The sequence below is a fragment of the Aspergillus udagawae genome (assembly GCF_001078395.1).
Source record: "Aspergillus udagawae IFM 46973 DNA, scaffold_4, whole genome shotgun sequence".
In the NCBI taxonomy this organism is placed as follows: Eukaryota; Fungi; Ascomycota; class Eurotiomycetes; order Eurotiales; family Aspergillaceae; genus Aspergillus; species Aspergillus udagawae.
Genome location: NW_025091267.1, coordinates 921,344 through 940,152, shown reverse-complemented (window position 1 = coordinate 940,152; position 18,809 = coordinate 921,344). Strand labels below are relative to the sequence as shown.

Here is an 18,809-nt window from a genome sequence, read left to right as displayed (position 1 = left end):
CCCAGATCACCATATAAATATATGACAGCGGAGTAGCATATCAGTATTTATTAAAATAATTGTTGATGTCTTGTCTCTTCAATAGTAGTGAGTAAGAATAATTTGGAGTACATACAGACATTGGTCGTAGTAAGGTCCAGGCGCAGAGTCCAGCCCACCTTTCCTGTCGTTCCGTCGCCGCTATTGCCGCCCCCGTCCAAGCAAGCCCAGAGTCGACTCTTGAAAGTGGCTCCAAACTTCTCTCTATCCACCGTTCTTACTTACTCTTCTCCCTCTCTTCATCCTTCTCCATTCCCCGTTCTCCATTTTCAGCGTTTATTTGTCCAAGGTAGACATTTCTACCAGCAACTACGACTTGTGGATCTTCCTATCTTAGTCCCTCATCGTCTTATCTATCTGCTACCCAGGTCTCAGTCCTACAACTTTCCATCTCAGCGTCACCTTTCTTCCAGACTTGTTCATTTTTTTGTATTCTTTTAATTCCGAGCAGTGGCGATTAATAATTGGTTCCAGCCCATTAGGCTCAAAACTGTCGCCGTCAGAGCTGTTGAGTAACAGTCGGTCTTCGCCAGAAGTTTTGCTCCGTCTTCCATACGAGATTTACCCCCCCGCGCTCACTCCTTACAATTCCCACGTTATCCAGCCCTCCACGTCCTGTGCAGGTTGACCCCGCAGGTACAGTTGATAGTCGCAGCAGGAATTGCAATCTGAGCGACAAGGATTTGTCATTTCAAAGTTTAAACCAACAGGTTCGCAAGTGCGGAGGGGCATGCGTTCCACAGCGTGGTTTTGACGAGTCCGTATGACGTCTGGAGCGACCGAGTTTGCCGGTACAACCAAAAACATGGATCCCGGTAGGCAATGCTCTTACTTTTTCGCCTACAACTCATTCTCTAACGCAGTTGGCTTCAATATTAGCATCTCAGACAACTCAGGAGCACGCCCCGATGGCAGCTGGCCAGGCCACGGGTTCCTCCAACAGTGAATCTATGACCAAACCACAGCCGGGTCAGGTTCGGTTTTCCACCATCACCGAAGAAATCGAGCCGCCCAACGCTCCTCAATCACCCGAACCAGAATCCGTGGTGCCTCCAAAGGAGAACGATGACCTGCAGCGCCTAGCAGAGAGCCTCCAAAGCTCTCAGTTGCAGGAGACTCGGTTGCGAAACTTTTCTTACGATCCCGTTTCTCTTCCTTCGTCAAGGGTATGTGGCATGCGAACGGTCGATGTTGGCTTTCGCGATATTATAGTATCTCTCTACAAAGCCTAGCAGTTGATGTAGACTAACACTGCATTACTTCACAGGTCGCGTCTCGAGAATCAAGCGATCGCAGTGCCCGGGAACTTAATGGCTCCTCTTTGCCGTCTCCCCGTGCTTCTCCGATGCAATCGCCTCCTCTTACACCTGCAGCTACTAATTCGCGTGAAGCCACACATCAAAGCGTTCCTCCTACCACCAATGCTGCGAATAGAACCGCTGCTGCAGCCATGACTCCGCAAACGTCGCCTCCAGTCGTGGCTGAGAGAAAAGGGGTAGCGCAGAGCGCGCCCTCGTCTCGGCCGTCTTCCACTGACCAACTGTCCAAGCAGATCGATGTTTCCAAAACTTCATCTCATCCCTTGAACGGGCCGAAGCATCGGGCGCAATTCTTTCTCGGTCCCGGGGCTGAACCAAACTCGCAGGAGGAGAGCCCGCCAGCGACACCACGAGACTATACCCCGCCTGGCGCCATTACGCCTGTGGGAGAGCCGAACGACCCCTATGCTCGCAGCAAGCGACCGCCCCAGGCTAAGAACCTTGCCCAAATCGACCAAAGATTCATCTTTGGAGGCCGTGACTCCAAACGCCGGAGCCACACCACGTCAACTTTTGGTCGTCCCGGAACCCCCCGCTCCGCCAGTGCTGGCGATTTGAAATCTAGCGACAAGCGAAGCGGTATCTTCGGCAGCAAGAAAGATTTACGACAGAGCGACAGCGGTGAAAGCAAACATCATGGCCACATGGCGGAGCTCAAGCGATTCTTCAAGATGGGTCACCACAAGCATAAGCGAGGCGATTCTCCCTCCTCTATGCCGAAGCGGTCGAGCCGCTCTTCCGGAAAGAGCTCGCCCTCAGAAAACGTTCCTTTCGCCGATGACCACGGGCTCAACACCAAATACGGAAAGCTCGGGAAAGTTTTGGGCTCCGGAGCCGGCGGTTCTGTTCGGTTATTGAAGCGTAACAGCGATGGAGTGACTTTTGCCGTGAAACAATTCCGAGACCGTCATTCCTGGGAGACGATGAAGGAATATTCCAAGAAGGTGACAGCCGAATTCTGCATTGGGTCAACCCTGCACCACGGCAATATCATCGAGACACTCGATATCATTCAGGAGGGAGATCACTGGTACGAGGTTATGGAATACGCGCCCTATGACTTGTTTGCGATCGTCATGACCGGGAAAATGTCCAAGGACGAAATCGCATGCTGTTTCAAGCAAATCCTCAGTGGTGTGGCCTACCTGCACGGCATGGGACTGGCGCATCGGGATTTGAAGTTGGATAACGTGGTTGTCAATGAGCACGGCATCATGAAACTCATCGATTTCGGCAGTGCGGTTGTCTTCCGATATCCCTTTGAGAATGACATTGTTCCTGCTTCTGGTGAGTTGTTTCAATGCGGATCTCTTTTTGGACCAGCGTAGCTTACTTGCTTGTGTGACAGGTATTGTTGGATCCGACCCCTATTTGGCACCAGAGGTGTACGACGAAAAGAAGTATGACCCGCGTCCAACAGATATATGGTCATTGGCTATTATATTCTGCTGCATGACACTGCGCCGGTTTCCGTGGAAGCAACCCCGCGTCAGCGATAACTCCTATAGGCTCTTTGTCTCAACACCAACGCCAGGAACCCCTGTGCCGGATGCTGACCCGAAGCGTCACCGCGCCATTAAATCAGCCCCAGACCTGTCGGCGGTTGACAACGAGGGCAAACCGGCGCAGCCAGCGGAGGAGAAGAACGTGTCAAGTGAGCCTTCGGCACAATCGGACTCGGAAAAGAAACAAGCCCAACCCACCTCCACGACGAGTGACGAGAACCGCCCTCCTGAGAGTCCTAAAGATAAGGTTAGCGGCAGCCTCAGTAAACCGACCCGAACAACGAGCAAGGAAGCGCCGCCCCTCCCAGCTTCAGCGCAGTCATCGAGTCAGCGTCAGGAGGTCATCAAAGGTCCTTGGAGGCTCCTCCGTATCTTGCCACGGGAAAGCCGATATATTATCGGTCGCATGCTCAAAGTGAACGTAAAGGAACGGGCCACTCTGGAAGATGTTTTGACCGATGAGTGGGTTCGAAACATCCAAGCTTGCCGGCAGGAAGTAACGGGCGAGGTTATCAAAGCTTGCAATCATACCCATGTCCTGGAGCCCCCTTCGGCATCGCAGCCAGTCCAGAGCAAAGCCAACAACAAGCCCAATAACAAGGCCAAATGAGCCTTCCATCTTACTTGTCCCTACAAAATGTTTCTGGTCTTACAGGTAAAAATGATTACTTCCGAATTTTGGATACGATCTGTCTCTACCACCATCCGTCTTTCCACCTTTTATTCACTTCATCCGTCTTTACTTCTACGATAGCCAAGGGCTCCCGCCTGAAATCCTATGGCCTTCACTTCGCCATGGAGCTGGCTGGCGCCGATTCATCCTTTGTTTCCCCTTGCCACCGTCCTTCCTCCGAAATACGTGACTGTGCGAGCGAGCTCATCACACTTCTCACCCCCTCACCAGACTCATCCGTTCTATGTATCATTGTATTGATCTCAGCGTTGGAAAGAGGGCTTAGTGGTTATGTTTACCAGGCGTTGTGGTTTCTTCTTTGGAGGGTGGACTGTTGAAGCAATCCGGCTCCCGCGATAGATGTTTATTCGTTAGAGTTTTAACTTCCATTTTTCTTTTTGATTGTCGTCGTCAAACTGATGTGGTGAAGGGGCTGTTAGAGTGTGCCTGGTTTTTGCCAGGAATCCTGTCATTCTGTTTATATTACCAGTCTCTAATTGTGCATTCCCAGAGACAAAGTGGTTAAGTAGATATTATAAATTAACAAGAATTACCAAATGTGAAGGCTGTTCATGAGCTCTTCAATTGAATGGTGTTGATAACCCTCAGATGGGCTGTTGACGTAGTGCGGAGATAGCGGACTTTATGCCGACTCCCACAGTGGGCGATTATCGGAGATGGTCGAAATCTGGAGCTTCATTCCGACACTCGATTTCTCGGTTCCTGCTTCCTGCAGCATTACAACCTTTCACGAATTTATTTCTCTCTGTTATTATTCTCAATTTGCTTCTACAATAACTTCCAAGGGATTGGTTAGATAATTGCACGGCACAGAACCAGTTTTCTTCTGTCCGACATGTTGAGGTAGAACGTGACTCAACTGCAACCTCAAGCTTCCTATCTACCATGGCCCAGCAATTAGAAGCAGAGCCATTGGTCTCCCTATGGACAAGATCCCTGATTGTAAGATTGGTTTCTTTTCTATCCGTGTCTCCTTACTGTTGTCTGTCAATTCTTCCTCCGGTGGCTGAGTGCTAACCTCTCCGTTTCCTGTGCCTCTAGTCCGGAGCAGTAGCCGGCCTCACAGTCGATTGCTCGCTCTATCCCCTCGACACAATCAAAACTCGTCTACAGAAAGCTAAACACCATGCTCCAAGCACGCCATCATCCACCCTGTCGCTAAGACAAACCATCCGCGGCATCTATGCGGGTCTCCCCTCCGTGCTGTTCGGCTCCGCCCCCTCCGCCGCATCCTTCTTCATCGTCTACGACGGCGTCAAACGCTCTCTCCTCCATCCCTCTGGCTCCGACGCGGCCGCCCCGCGCTCCCACGTCGTCCTCACTCACTCGCTCGCCTCATCGATGGGCGAGATCGCCGCATGCGCCGTGCGGGTGCCGACAGAGGTGGTCAAGCAGCGGGCACAGGCCGGTCTCTTCGGTGGATCGAGTCTGCTCGCACTCAAGGACATCCTGGCGCTGCGGCACCCGGACCCGACGGGAAATGCGAAGCGCGGGTACGGGCAGGTCGTCCGGGAGCTGTACCGCGGGGCGGGGATCACGATTGCGCGGGAGATCCCCTTCACGGTGCTGCAGTTTACCATGTGGGAGTCAATGAAGGAGGCATATGCCAAGCGCGTGCTGGTGCCGTCGTCGGAGTCGGGCGTGTTGAGTCAGGTTCCTGCATCCACAAGCGCAATGTTTGGGAGTGTTGCGGGGTCGATTGCGGCCGGGCTGACGACGCCGCTGGATGTTATCAAGACGCGGGTGATGCTGGCGCGGCGGGGCGAGGGGAGCGCCCGCGTGCGCATCCGCGATGTCGTGCAGGAGATCTCTGGGGAAGGGTTCGGGGCGTTCTGGCGCGGGATTGGGCCGCGCGTCGCCTGGATTGGGATCGGGGGCGCGGTGTTTCTGGGGAGTTACCAGTGGGCGTGGAATACCCTTGAGCGCAAGAGGGAATCGCAATAGAATGTATATCTATAACCACACACGATGTATAATGGCAATTGTATGTACAGTAGAGGTAGACGTCATCAATCCTTCTTTAACATCCAGCTCAGCGCTCGGTATTGCTCCTCCGGCAGCAGTCTCTCCATCGTCTGACGGCTCAGGTACTCATGATCCTCGAATTCAAACCCAGGGACAACGGTCTGGCATGTCAGTATACATCTCTGCTTATACATCGACATGCACTTGCCTCCGTAATCAACAACCCCTCGCTCTCCCCATCCCCGTTCTCCGAGGGCATATCCGGCAACAGATAAGACGATTTGTACTTTCCCCCCTCCACAACCCACTGCATCCTCTCACCCTTGTCTAGGTCCGGACCGACCACAAACGATGTAACAGGCGCCGGGCCATCATGCGTCGCCAAGTCCGCGTGGATAATGACGTACCGCGCCCGGCCGCGGTGGAGGCTGTGAATCGTGCGGCTGCGGTTCAGGTGGAAGAAGCTCGTTGGGGAGTCTGGGGTGAGGTGGTAGTAGATAGTTGAGGAGAGGGAGCGGGTGTCGGTGTTGGGGTTGGTGTTGGTGTTGGTGTTGGTGTTGGTGTTGGTGTCGCTTTGGTCTTGGCTGTAAGGATTGGGGATGCGGAGCGGGTGACGGTCTGTTTCGGCGTAGTAGCCTCCTTCCGGGTGAGGTTGGAGATGGAGAGTTTGGAGGGCTGTATGGACGGATTTGGATTTGGGGGTGGGGGTGGTGGGAGATGGGTGGTAGATTGGTTTGATGGATGGGATGGGGATGTCCATGTTATCTACAAGCATTGATAGAAGGGTAGAGAGAGAGAAGTGTCTACCTAGGTGGTTGTTGTTCTATACAATTTTATACCTTGGAGTTACACAGCGCTATCAAGATGATATCAGGGTGGATACCAAGTTGGAGACTCTTGTGCTCTCTAGTCACTATGACAGTTGTTGGTCATGGTGTCACTGTCACTGTCACTTGGGAGACAAGTGTCCACCTCGTGGCTGAATCTCTAGCCAGTTGATCGTTGGACAATGGTTACACGGCACAGGACTCGAAACTGAGACTGAGACTGAAACATCAGTCCTGGATAGACTCGAACATACGGTGAAACAACCCTCATTGTATCTATTAGAGTCTACGCGATGTAGCTGTTCCTGCTGTGTTATGAGAGGCCGTTGTAGAATTAGGCTATTATCCATGTCTATGGAGAGTGAGCATTCTGGAGCTTACTGGCTAGAAAACCATACACACAGACATTTATTAAGAACCACTTATGATGGCTGGGGACAATTTAGAATACTTTGTTCTTTGTTATCCCGCCTTCTCCTCTCCTCATCTGTCTCCGGACTTAGTTTACCTTTTACTCCTCTCCTCCTCCCTCCTCCTCCTATCTCCCTCTCTTTCGCTGTTCGAATTGTGCTCCTTTATCCATTAATCTAATTTTCACTCTTTCTTTGTCACTGTTAATATCGTCATCTATGCCCTTAGATGCATCACTTTCAGTAACCCCACATTCTCTGCACTCCTCGTGTGATCGTCCCCGAGCTGTCCGGCGGGTCACCACCACTAACCGCTCCGCAATCCGCATCATCTCCCCGTCTCCGCAGCAAATCTCCTTGCCTTCCATCCTCCTTCTAGTGCATCGGTCTGTATCCCTGCTGCATGGCACGGAAACCAAGTCATCAGAGGGTCACTTATGGTATGTTCTTTTCCTCATCCTACCTGTCTACCCTCTGAACTGTCGCATTGCGACCCCAACGGCTTATCTAACTGCGGCTGTTTAGTGCTCCCTCTGCCTGATGCGCCGGGTGGTCACCGACTCGGAGTAAATAGCTTGACCGTTGATGAAGAGCACTCTATCCTGTGAGCATGACCCTGTCTACTGCCTATGATACTGTCTTTGAAAGTCCCTTTTTGGATTATTTTGTACGCTGCAGTAGCTGACTGCTGTCTTCCAAGGTATTCCGCTGGCCGCGATGGAGTGATCTGCTCATGGGATCTCAATCTCCCTCTCTCCGCATCCAAAGCCTCTCCAGTTCAAGGCGCTCAAAATTCAGAACCGACTACCTTCAGACATCAAGTGCAAGCCCACAGCCATTGGATCAATGACATCGTCTTAACGCAGAATAATTCGGCCCTTGTTTCGGCTTCATCCGACACCACCGTGAGACTCTGGCGACCACAGTCGGAATCCACCGAGCTGCCATCACCCATCGGCAAGCATGCAGATTATGTCAAGGCCCTTGCAACGCCCGGAGGTCACTCAAGTTGGGTGGCCTCGGGAGGACTCGATCACAAGCTTTACCTGTGGGATCTGAATGGTGGCGGCGAGGTTCTCAGCATCGATGCTTGCGGAGGCGAGAGCACGGCCAAGGGTTCTGTTTATGCGCTGGGGGCAGTCTCGTCGGTCCTCGCCAGCGGTGGCCCGGAGAGCGTGGTCAGAGTCTGGGATCCGAAATCTGGAAAGCCGATCACCAAATTTGTGGGGCATACAGACAACATTCGAGACATCTTGATCACTCGAGACGGAGATAGGATCATGACCGCCTCTTCAGATCAAACGATTAAGATCTGGTCTCTCACAGCAGGAAGATGCATGCACACGCTGACAATGCACAACGACAGCGTCTGGTCGCTCTACTCCAGCCATCCACAGCTGTCGGTCTTCTATTCGAGCGACCGTTCTGGCTTGGTCGCCAAGACAGATACAAGGCACTGCTCGGACGTGGAGCAGGGCATCTGTGTCGCAGCGTTGCAAGAAAACGACGGTGTCGTCAATGTGGTCGCTGCCGGTGACTACATCTGGACTGCCACCCCCAAGTCCAGTATCAACCGCTGGTATGATATTGATACCACTGCTGAGATTGAGTCTCCCTCGTCAAGGGGCCCTGCAGGCTCTGAAGCAGCCAAGCCTGAGGAGTCTTTGGCCCAGAAAGGTCGGCGGACAAAGATACCATATGAGTCAATTCTACTGTTGTCAAGCACGTCGACATTCCCAAAGTCACGAGTACCAGAAGGTACGTCCGACGGCTTGTCGACGAAAGGACAGCAGCGATCGCCCGATCCGAACCTGGACGACGATCTGGATCTCAATCTACCAGTGTACTCGTTACCCGAAGAGACGATAGAGGGCCAACATGGCCTGATCAAGCATTTCATGTTGAATGACAGAAAGCGCACGCTCACGCAAGATTCCGCCGGCGAGGTCGTTCTTTGGGATCTTCTCAAGGTACATCTCCCGCCATCCACCCGACGAGGCTTCTTCTGACCCTTGCAGTGCAAACCAATACAATCTTTCGGCAAGCGCCATATGGACGATGTCGCATCGGAGATCAATACTACAGAGAGCATCGCTCACTGGTGCACGATTGACATTAGGACAGGTCGATTATCTGTCATCCTGGAGCTCAATCGCTGCTTTGACGCCGAGGTCTACGCGGACGAGGCTGACCTTCACGATTACTCACAAATCCGGGAGGATCAAAGAAGTGGGTGACTTCCTTTCCTCGGCCCTGGAATATTCGACTTCTCTTTTCTCTTGTCTGAGCTGGCTGACCTTAAACAGTAAATCTGGGGAAATGGGTTCTCCGTTGGCTTTTTGCTCCCCTAGTGGACGAGGAGATCAAGCGAGATGAGCAGTACCGTGCGTCGGCCATTGCAAAGGCCGAAGAGTTGGCCAGACAGACCATGTCGAGTGTCACGGCACCGATGGACATTCCATCACCTAATGCAAAGAATCTAGGAATACAGATCCCTTATGATCCGTCGTCTCTGCACATGCGCCCTGGAAGTGAATCGTTTGGAAGCCCTACGACGCCCGGTTTCGGAATCCATCTTGCTACTACTCCAGGTTCTCTGACGTCTTCCATGCTCAATACTCACAACAATCACTTTGGCACGTCGCCCGGTGATTTCGGTGACCATCTCGTATCGCCTCATGCCGACGTAGTGAGGAATTCCATGTCAGACAAATCCGATTACTTCTCGACCCCGAGACAACAAGGCTCATATGCGGTGGATGCGACAACACCCGGAGATCCTACTCCAACCGCTCTGCCTCAATCGCCCGCCGAGCCTGATAAAGAAGAGAGGAAGAGAACTGGATCGATCTTTGGGAAGAAATTCCGGATGGAATTCCCCAAGAAGTTGGGCAGGACCTCCACCGAGGTCAAGCCTCAGGTGCAGGAGGAGAAGGTGGAGGAACCGGAAGAACCCTCGGCAGTCAAAGAAGAAAAGGTTTTTGATAGCAACCTGAGCGGTTTCATCGAGAGAATTCGTCATGAATATGATGAATTCCTCGCGGCAAATCCGGGGCAGGAGCTCGTATCAGCCATCGTGCCAAGTCCTGATAACGAGACTCCAGTGCTAGATATCCCACCTCGAACTGCTGTTTTCATTCAGGAGGAATCAGGGGATACCGCTGTGGCCTCGGATCTTTACAGAGGCAGTGTTGGTAGTATCGGCCAGGAGATTGACAGGCTTGAGAAGTCGATACCCATGTGGCTGGCTGAACTGCTTTTGAAGGTGACATTTCTTCAGCGATTCGGATTCTGAATATGGCTAATTCTTGGTAGAACCAAGTGCCTGTCAAGGAACCCGTCAAGATCGCCTTTATGCTGAAACCTTATGACGACCTGCTGCCACCCGTATCCAAGCCGGACCTGTATGTACAGCCTCGGTGGTTCTACTGTATTCTGCTAACGGTGTAACTACTGTAGGTCGGTTCCCAATGGTAACGGTGTCAACAATTCTCGTTTGAATGCGAACCGTATGCTGCGTGCGAAGAAGATTCTCGCTTACGTGGCGGAAAGAATTGACCCTTCATACTCTGAAGACCCGCAGGAAGGCGCACTGAAGCCGGAAGAGTATCTGGAGCTCTACTGCCAGAAGATGGTGTGTACATGTTGACGCCAAACCACCTCATACCCTTTTGCTAACTTGAACCAGCTCATCCCACCCAATATGACTCTGGCAACCATCCGTGCTCACATCTGGAGATCGTCCGGCGATATGGTTCTATACTACAAAGCCAATGGAAAGAAAGAGATACCAATGCCTAAGGCAGGCAGAGAAGGCGACCAAGGCAGCCAGCCGGCCGACGCAACGAATGCGCCCTTCCCGTCTGATACAGCAGCCATGGTAAACGGGGATGGAGAAAGTGCTCAGCCCAGCAGTGTCCATTCTCAGACAGCATCGGGATCTGCTTCTGTGTCCATCCAAAACTCGTGAACTCTACGACTGGTCGTGCCGTTTAAGATGGAAACTCATGAGGCATTAAGGCCGAGAGCCGTGCTCCGACTTTCTTCTCTTTAACCTTCTCTGTCATATTATTCTCTGTGTCCATATTGCACACCCGGAGTTTGGGATCTGTCTTTGCTACGGTTCGTGTCCACTTCTGGGCCAGCTGTTGTGGGAATGGCCTGCTCCAGACGTGTAGAACATCATGTACTCGATCAATGAGATTAGCGGTTACAAAAATCCAGAGAATTTATCTGATTCCTGATAAGTTTGTAGCGTAGAGGTGTTCAGCGCTCACAAAGACCCCTAATATATTTCGTCCGCCGATGCCAAGAATCACCACTATTTTCTCTCTCCGTCATCCATCTCTTCCATCAACATCAACAACACACATCATCCTTAAGTTTAGCCAGAATGATAAATGGCTGCATCTTGTCTCTCCAGACAACTTTCTCACAAAGTAATCACAGCATCGGAGTTTCTGGAGCATTTCCAGCGAGCATGGAGCGAGTCGCGTCTCTCCTGGGGCGGACGACAGGCCCATCGCCTCATCCCTCGTAACTTGGGTATGTCAGTTTGCATCCTCGCTGAACAATCACGGCCGCCGAGTTGTGTTCTGATTGCCTCACAGGTTTGGCCGTCAGCGGCGGCGCAGACTCTATGGCTCTGGCCTTCCTTTGCAAACAACTACAAGAACAGAACCTCGTGGATGGGTTGACCGTCACAGCCTTCGTTGTCGACCACAAAGCCCGAGAGGAGAGCAGCCAGGAAGCCCGAACTGTAGCTACATGGCTGAGAGATATCGGTAAGTTAGACGACGATCCTGCCAACAAGCGGCGGTCTAACAGCCACAAAGGTCTACAAGCACAAATTCTCGAGCTCGAATGGCCACAGGGCACCAACGTCTCCGCGTTCGAGACCCATGCCCGACGTCTGCGCTTCCAGGCCCTCGGCATAGCCTGCCGAGACAGACGCATCAGCGCCCTCCTCATGGGCCATCACCAAGATGACAACGTCGAAACGACCCTCTGGAGGCTGTGTTCCGGCGCCCGAGGTGCCGGCCTGGCCGGTATCCCACCCATCGCCCGGATCCCAGAGTGTCATGGTCTCTATGGCGTCTCGGAAAGTGGCTCGTTGGCGGAGGACCGCCCTCGCGACGACAGAGCAGGCGCACCATCTGCTCACATCGGAGACATGACCACATCGGCAGCCCAGGACAAGGACGAGGACAAGCGACCAGGCTTCCCCATGGCCGCCGGCGGCATTCTTCTCTGCCGGCCGCTCCTGGCCTTCCCCAAGGCCTCCCTCCTCGCAACCTGCCACCACCACCGCATCCCCTACGTCTCAGACCCGACAAACTTCGATCCAACCCTCACCCCGCGCAACGCCATCCGCAGCCTCCTGTCCCCGTCTTCCCCGCCATTCCTTCCGCGCGCCTTACAGGCCCCTTCCATCCTCTCCCTCATCAAATCCAGCCACGCCCTAATCGAAGACGCCATCGCCCACTCCAACAATCTACTATCGGAATGCCGCCTCCTAGACTTCAACCCAAGCACAGGGACAATGCTCATCCGATTTCCCCCCTCGCTGACGCAGCCACAGCCGGAAAAGATCCGCTCCCCTCACTTCCAAACCCAGGTCCAATCTCTCACCCTCCGCCGCATCACAGAACTCATCTCCCCACACCCGCACAATCACTTCCCCCTGCCTAGCTTCGAAAGGTTCACCGCAGAAGTATTCCCCTCATCGTCGTCGTCGTCAACACCAAGGAACCGCCTCCCCTTCACACTGGGCGGCATCATGTTCCACCCTTTCCAACCCACGTCCACTTCTATTTCCGATCAAACCAACCATATCAAAAACGGAAATACATGGCTCCTCACTCGCCAGCCATACATGCGCAACCGCGCCCCCTCACTAGCCCTCGAACTCCCCGGCCCGGAATCAGAGGACATCTACTCGCACTGGAAGCTGTGGGATAATCGGTACTGGGTGCGGGCCGCCGTGGTCCCGGACAAGGGAGAACGAGACCCCGACGTGAGTGCGCATTACACGCAGTCTGAGCTCGATGGGGTCCATCGGTGCTATGACGCGGAAGGGTTGTCTCTGGTTGTGCGGCCGCTGCGTCAGTCCGATTTGCAGGTCATTCGGGGCATGACTGATGGACAGAGTCGTGGGAAGAGGCATCAGCATCCGGCTTTGGCAGCGCTTCTGAAGCGCCTGGCGCTCGAAGCTCCGGGGCAAGCCCGCTTCACCGTTCCTGTGCTGGTTGTTCAAAAGAATTCTTGTGGCAATGCACGCCAAGTGCCGCTGGCGCTTCCCACATTATCTTGCAGGTTACTTTCCGCTTCTCAAGCGCAAAGTCTACTTCAGACGCCAATGCCTTGGACCGTACGTTGGCAATGGATGTACAAGATGATCGACCAGGATCCTCTCAAATTGATGGGCTGGTTATGAAATTTTGCGCTATCTGGACTATACACATACATAGAGTCTCGTTTAAGGTAGCGTTACCTACTCAGGAGGATAAGTGAGAGGAAACCACGGAGGGTTACATTAAGCATATTAGATGGGATATTCTCCGTGCAGCTGGGTTAAGGATGGTTGCTGAAGCAGGGTGCACCAGCACTAGTGCAAGCAGTGCAGAAACATGGTGGCCCACCAGAAAGAAAAGTCTGTCAGTCTGACGAGACATGTGTGATTCAAGAAGACGGAATCATAGACAGGACAGAGGTGTGAGTTCCTCCATGTGAACTTATGATATCCTCAGGACCAGGCACAGCACCTGGGTTCATTTAAGAAGGTTGCCTTGACGCCACGCGTAGAGAAATGGTGATCCAAAAGAGAAAAATACGAACCGAGAATGATCGCTTTCCGGTAAAATGCATGAGATCATGTCCATCGCAAAGAAATGAATTTGATGATTTTGTGCCGAGTAGAAGAAGGAAAGATAGCTCGACGCCAAAGCCTTGGGAAGTGGCCAGCCACGAGGCACCTTGGGCCGGCATTGAAAATGTCTCGTAAATGTCTCGGTCGTTCATTCGCTCGCCTTTAACAAGGCCACGGCTGCTTGCTGTGCACGTAGTCCACCAACTTCCCTTTTCAACCTAAAGTTCTCCTTCTTGAGCCTCCCAATCTCCTCCAATGCCTCGGACAATTGTGTCCGGAGGGCCTCTTCCACGCTTCCAGATCGAACATCTCGCACGATCTTTCCCAGCTCCAGATTGAAACGATCATATAGCGCCTCATTCTCCGCGCTAGCCTCACGGTACAGCTCATCTAATTTCTTTGCTCGCTTCTCACTGACAACCAGAGACGATTCCAGATCTCTCTCGATTGCAGCAGTGCGGCTATTCAGCTCTTGCGAAAGCACTTCGAACTTCGACTCCAGATTGCCAATATGGTTGAGAAGAGCTGAATCAGCAGCTGCCGACAGAGACGGTGCGTCTAACGACTCAGGATTCTGTCCGGCATTCTTCAGTTGTTGCGGTGCTGCGATGTTCAAAGCTTGCAGTTCCTCGCCAATCAAAGCCAATTCCTCTTTGAGCCCCAATTGTGCAGAATGTTGTAGCCTCTTCTCGCTTTGGAGACGATCTCGAAGCTGTAGATGTGTTAGGCAAAAATCCTCCAGACGATGACAACGAACAAAGATCAGAAAGACAGAATGACAGTTGGCCGAACAGCAGAGGGAAGTCCGGAAACCATACCTTTTGTGGGCTCTGCATGCGCAGCTTTGGGGTTCTTTGTGAAGAGGCCAAATTTTGCAGGCGTCTGGGGTCAGATCCGTTAACCAGCACTGGGCGCTCCTTGAGCCCAACATTTCGTGATGATGGTATGCTGAGTGCCCGCAATCTTCTCTTTTGCTCTTGAGTGGGAGAAACAGCAAGGTCACTTTTCTTTCTTGGATGTTGATCCGTTCGACTCAATGTTGGGTCAATGTTCTCTTTGCGGCTTGGGGTAACTGGACGTGTCGGTGATCGTCGGCTTGGCGAGGCCAGTCGAGAAGGGGAGTTGCTTTTGGCGGGCGACGTGCTTCTGTTCGTAGAATCTGTGCCGTGGCTTGTCTGTGGTCTGGGCTGTGTAGTTGGGGTCGCCAATTCGGTTTCGGAACGATTGGTTGATGATACAGGAGTGGCAGGCCGCGAATCCTGGCTAGGCGATACAGCAGACGTGTCCGTGGATGCCGTCCCGGGCCTCAGATCGGATAAAGAGCTCCTTCTCCTTCTCCGAACCTTGACTACTCCGTTCGTTGAGATACCTCGGATTGAGGATAGGGATGGGGGCTGCCCTTGAGAGCTACCTGGTCGTCGGAGGAGTTCCTGCGATGAGGCTGCACTGGGGCGGTCGCGCGAGCCAGGTCGTAAGAGCAGATTCAGCCCAGCGTCCACGTCGATCGACTTGGAACGCAGCAACGAGCCTCGAGGGGTATTAGGTTCCGAGTCGCCAGAATTTTTGCTCTTGCTGAGAGTCCTCAGGATCGACGAGACCTTGCTTTCTCCCTCATTCTTGGAACCCTCTCGATGCAGGCTGAAGCCGAAACGTTTCCGGAACGAGGACGCATTCGAGCTAATAGACCCTGCGTCTCGCGCACTTGGCTTGGTTTGATCGCTGCTTAAGATCCCATCCAGCGATGCGCCGCTGGGGATAAACTCGTCGAAGAGATTGTCAAAATCGTCCACAAGTCGGTCTAGAAGAGATATGTGCTGCATGGGGTCCCCTTCGACTGTCATAATTTCGGCGAAGGCCGCAGTCAGGGCACCTCGATCGCCGTCGTTCCCAGACGCATCGAGCAACTCGGCCAGCAACCGCACCAGAGACGCCAGCGCACGCCGGTTCTGAGGACTGATCTCCGTGAGAAACTTGCGAAAGTTTTCCTCAAAGTCGCGAGGAAACAGCGTATCAAATTGACTCTGAATGAGCTTCAAAGCGCCGGATTCTATCACAGGGCCCATGTGTTCCTTCCATGCATTGGCCATAAATGTTTCGAACGCGACAAATAATGTGTCAACAGGCACTTCAGCTGCAGCTTGAATTTTCCCGGGGTCTTCCAAGAGTACATTATACAACTCATTGACTGATGACCTGTCGACATTTTCCCTTGCACGCAGACTTCGTCCAACAATATTGCCGCTGCGAGACTGAAGTGCAAGGGCGTATGCCGCAAATGTCTGTTCCAACAAACTGAACGGACTATCTGGTCCTTTGGAAGGAGCTGTCCCAACCACGGAGATTTTGCTGGGGGTTTCTTCCTTTCCAGGGAAGATCGAGGGTAGCGTATTGGATCGAGTGAGATTGGCTCTTGGAGGTGGCATTTTCGGAAATTCACCAAGCAGAGTTGCAGAACTGGGGCCTTTCGAGCTTGTAGTGCTACTGTCCTTGGAGTCTTTCGACTGGCCCCCACCTAGGAGACTCGAGAGGAGTTTGGTAGGTGAAGGAGGACGAAACCCGCGAGGCGCCTTAAATTGAGTGATGAGATGACCGGCCAGGTAGCGAAGTATATCAAGATTCGAGTAGATTATTGATTCCGTCATCGTCCGGTTTCGAGGACCATGCAGAGGCAGAAGGACATTCAAGACTGTACTCCGTCAACGCTACAGGCCATCAATTTGATAAGAGGACGAGAACTTACGGCGTTTGGAGAGCACAGGAACGAAGCTATCCACTGTAACAATATCCGAGGAGGCAACCCCGACGATGGAGTCTATATCGACACGATATTGGTCCTCACTTGCAGATGAAACCGAGATGACCACCTCCAAATCTGAAGTGTTCAATGCCTTGCCGGAAATCGCCCTGGGAGTGTCAAAGACAATTCGAATCTTGGACAGGCCACTTCGACCCAAGACATTGTCCTTTTCTTCTTCGAGAACACAGGCCAGAATGCCGATGTTCCCGACGGTCCCCGTGGGGCTCCTCAGGGTCCATTTACCATTCTCCCGCTCGCTCTCAGAAAACCGGCCTTCAATCTTCGCCTTCACCACTTCTTCGATAAGCCGACTCGCCCGCCCCTCATACATCCCAGTTAATTCCAAAGCGAAGAGATCCACTGTGGTATTCTGATTTGGTCTTGCTTTGGCCGATGTAGGAGCGAGGAAAAGTATTCTCCCGCATGTAGACTGCATTGAGCGTACGGTTTGCAGGTCGTATACTTGCGCAACCTTGATCTCACCTGAGCTTTGCAGGGCAGAGGGGCCACCGGGTCCTGATGCGGCGCCATCGAGGTCTGCAAGTAAGCCGCGTGCAGTTGTTCTGCTTCCTAGAGCTTTCGCTAAGAGAACAAGGCAGTTCTTATAGATCAACATGATCCCCTGATTTTGGTTTGGAGATGAAGGATCGATGTGATATGGAGGCGATAGCTCGTTGAAGTCGACAGCTGTGATCAAGCGGCCGACCGGCAGTATTGTTGCCGGCCAACCATCCACCAGTTCTTTCAATCGTCGGAAGCTCTGGTCGTGATTCGTAGACGAGGGATCGTCGAGTGAGCATATATCCTTGATGATATCTCGAGCCTTCAGGAGCGGCCTGACGGCGGGATGGATCAGGGGAAGACTGCTGGTCATGGTGTCAATCAGAAGGCTGTAACGAGGCAGGCGCTGAACAGGCTCCATCAGCAACGAACGCAATCGTTGCTCTCCGGTCTCTACAACTCTCTTGGAGAAGCTTGAGTTCTTATCCCTCATAAATGAGTTGAGTGTCTGTGTAAAGCCTGTATGAGCTCGCATATAGTCCGCGTAGGGCTGTGAGAACTGCGGAAACCATTCGAGGAGCGCATTCGCAAATGCGACAGCACCAATCGGATCCTTTCCTTCCCTTGACGACATTCTATGCGACGCGGACGACGGGAGCTCGGTGTCGTCTCCAATATCGGCAATCGCATCCCTTTCTGTTTCCTCCAGGACGTTGCGAATCACTTCCAAAAACCCCAGATTGACGTCAAGTATCTCATTAAGACAGGGAGGGAAAAGTGCGGCCAGAGAGGCTTCGTCTGGGCTGGTGCTGGACGCTCCTCTACCTTGAGCCTTTAATCGGAATTCTTCGGCTACCTCGCGCACAAGATTGTATAGCTTGCTCACATACCGCTCCTCCGTGTCGACAAGCTCGCACATAGTCAGACGGAGAGACTCTTTCTGGCTTCTGGTGAAGAGCCTAGATTTGCTAAGATTGGTCGGTTGGGAGGGCGCTCGTTTCAGTCTTGACGTCGGTAGGAACATCGGCGCTCCGAGAGATCGGATAAGAGCCGAATATTGGCCATATTGTAGATCATGGTTGTCCTCTATCCCCAGAGCTTCATCAATACCATCATCCTCCGGCCGTTGAGGGGGCTGTATTGTTCCCGCGGGGAACACTATATCAATATCCACCCACGGAACTTTGCGCTCCTGAAAGGCACCGCGAATGTCGCGTATAAGGTCGGCCGATTGTTCCACTTTGGCCATCCGATTCGCAAGATCCGCGGCATGCATCTCGTCAAACAACTTGGGAATCTTTCCACCAGGCTTCCCCGCACGAGCCATTGTTTCCAAGCACTCCTTGACCGGTTCGGACAACTCGGCAAAGTATTTCAACATGCTGACAGCAAGTCCGCGACAAACCTCGTCGCCTTGTCTCTCGCGGGGTAGGTGGTTGACGGCCGCATATAACGGAGCAGCGGGGGAGACGGTGATCCGAGAATAGCTCTGAAAACCAGCGGGGGTCAAGATATGCGCCTGAATGCGCGAACTGCTCACGGTGGCATTTGCGGTTGTAACAGGACCGTAGAAGACGAATATCAAAGACAGATAGGGATCGGAGGCCTGGTAGAGGGTGAGCTGCTCCAGAGGCAGGTCCGACAGGGCGCTCGACACGGTCGCCATAGCGGGAATTTCGAGGGAGGAGCAATCGGCGCGCAACGAGTGAAAAAAATAAGGAAAGAGTTGGAACGACCAAAGAAGGAAAGATCTATCGAAAAAAAGAAAGTATTAAGAACGATTAAGTAAAAAGAGAGAGTGAAAGACAATATGTCCAGAAAGAGTGACAATAACAACAACAGTTACACGGGGTACTGTGATGCGACCAAAGGCGGGATATTATT

The 18,809-nt window shown here is 52.7% G+C and overlaps 6 protein-coding genes across 6 annotated transcripts; 4 read left to right on the top strand and 2 right to left on the bottom strand.

Annotated features, from left to right (window-relative positions):
- Nucleotides 1-802: 802 nt before the first annotated feature.
- Aud_005707 (putative protein kinase) lies at nucleotides 803-3,473 on the top strand (the record flags this gene model as incomplete). The annotated part of the gene is made up of 4 exons (XM_043290625.1): nucleotides 803-854; nucleotides 919-1,205; nucleotides 1,307-2,645; nucleotides 2,707-3,473. The coding sequence occupies 4 exons, from the start codon at nucleotides 803-805 to the stop codon at nucleotides 3,471-3,473; spliced, it is 2,445 nt and encodes an 814-aa protein (XP_043146560.1).
- Nucleotides 3,474-4,442: 969 nt separating this feature from the next.
- On the top strand, nucleotides 4,443-5,501 carry Aud_005706 (putative mitochondrial carrier protein (Pet8); the record flags this gene model as incomplete). Its single annotated transcript, XM_043290624.1, has 2 exons — nucleotides 4,443-4,499; nucleotides 4,599-5,501. The coding sequence occupies 2 exons, from the start codon at nucleotides 4,443-4,445 to the stop codon at nucleotides 5,499-5,501; spliced, it is 960 nt and encodes a 319-aa protein (XP_043146559.1).
- Nucleotides 5,502-5,566: 65 nt separating this feature from the next.
- On the bottom strand, nucleotides 5,567-6,282 carry Aud_005705 (cupin domain-containing protein; the record flags this gene model as incomplete). The annotated part of the gene is given in 2 exon segments (XM_043290623.1): nucleotides 5,567-5,683; nucleotides 5,701-6,282. 2 exon segments carry the CDS (start codon nucleotides 6,280-6,282, stop codon nucleotides 5,567-5,569), a joined length of 699 nt encoding a protein of 232 aa, XP_043146558.1.
- An 880-nt stretch (nucleotides 6,283-7,162) lies between these two features.
- On the top strand, nucleotides 7,163-10,729 carry Aud_005704 (WD repeat protein; the record flags this gene model as incomplete). Its single annotated transcript, XM_043290622.1, has 8 exons — nucleotides 7,163-7,199; nucleotides 7,285-7,363; nucleotides 7,460-8,729; nucleotides 8,778-8,988; nucleotides 9,066-10,024; nucleotides 10,075-10,163; nucleotides 10,219-10,393; nucleotides 10,448-10,729. The coding sequence occupies 8 exons, from the start codon at nucleotides 7,163-7,165 to the stop codon at nucleotides 10,727-10,729; spliced, it is 3,102 nt and encodes a 1,033-aa protein (XP_043146557.1).
- A 430-nt stretch (nucleotides 10,730-11,159) lies between these two features.
- Nucleotides 11,160-13,195, top strand: Aud_005703 (tRNA lysidine(34) synthetase; the record flags this gene model as incomplete). The annotated part of the gene is made up of 3 exons (XM_043290621.1): nucleotides 11,160-11,304; nucleotides 11,370-11,543; nucleotides 11,595-13,195. 3 exons carry the CDS (start codon nucleotides 11,160-11,162, stop codon nucleotides 13,193-13,195), a joined length of 1,920 nt encoding a protein of 639 aa, XP_043146556.1.
- A 580-nt stretch (nucleotides 13,196-13,775) lies between these two features.
- Nucleotides 13,776-18,591, bottom strand: Aud_005702 (putative Rho guanyl nucleotide exchange factor; the record flags this gene model as incomplete). The annotated part of the gene is made up of 3 exons (XM_043290620.1): nucleotides 13,776-14,339; nucleotides 14,446-16,313; nucleotides 16,368-18,591. 3 exons carry the CDS (start codon nucleotides 18,589-18,591, stop codon nucleotides 13,776-13,778), a joined length of 4,656 nt encoding a protein of 1,551 aa, XP_043146555.1.
- Between the last annotated feature and the right edge of the window lie 218 nt (nucleotides 18,592-18,809).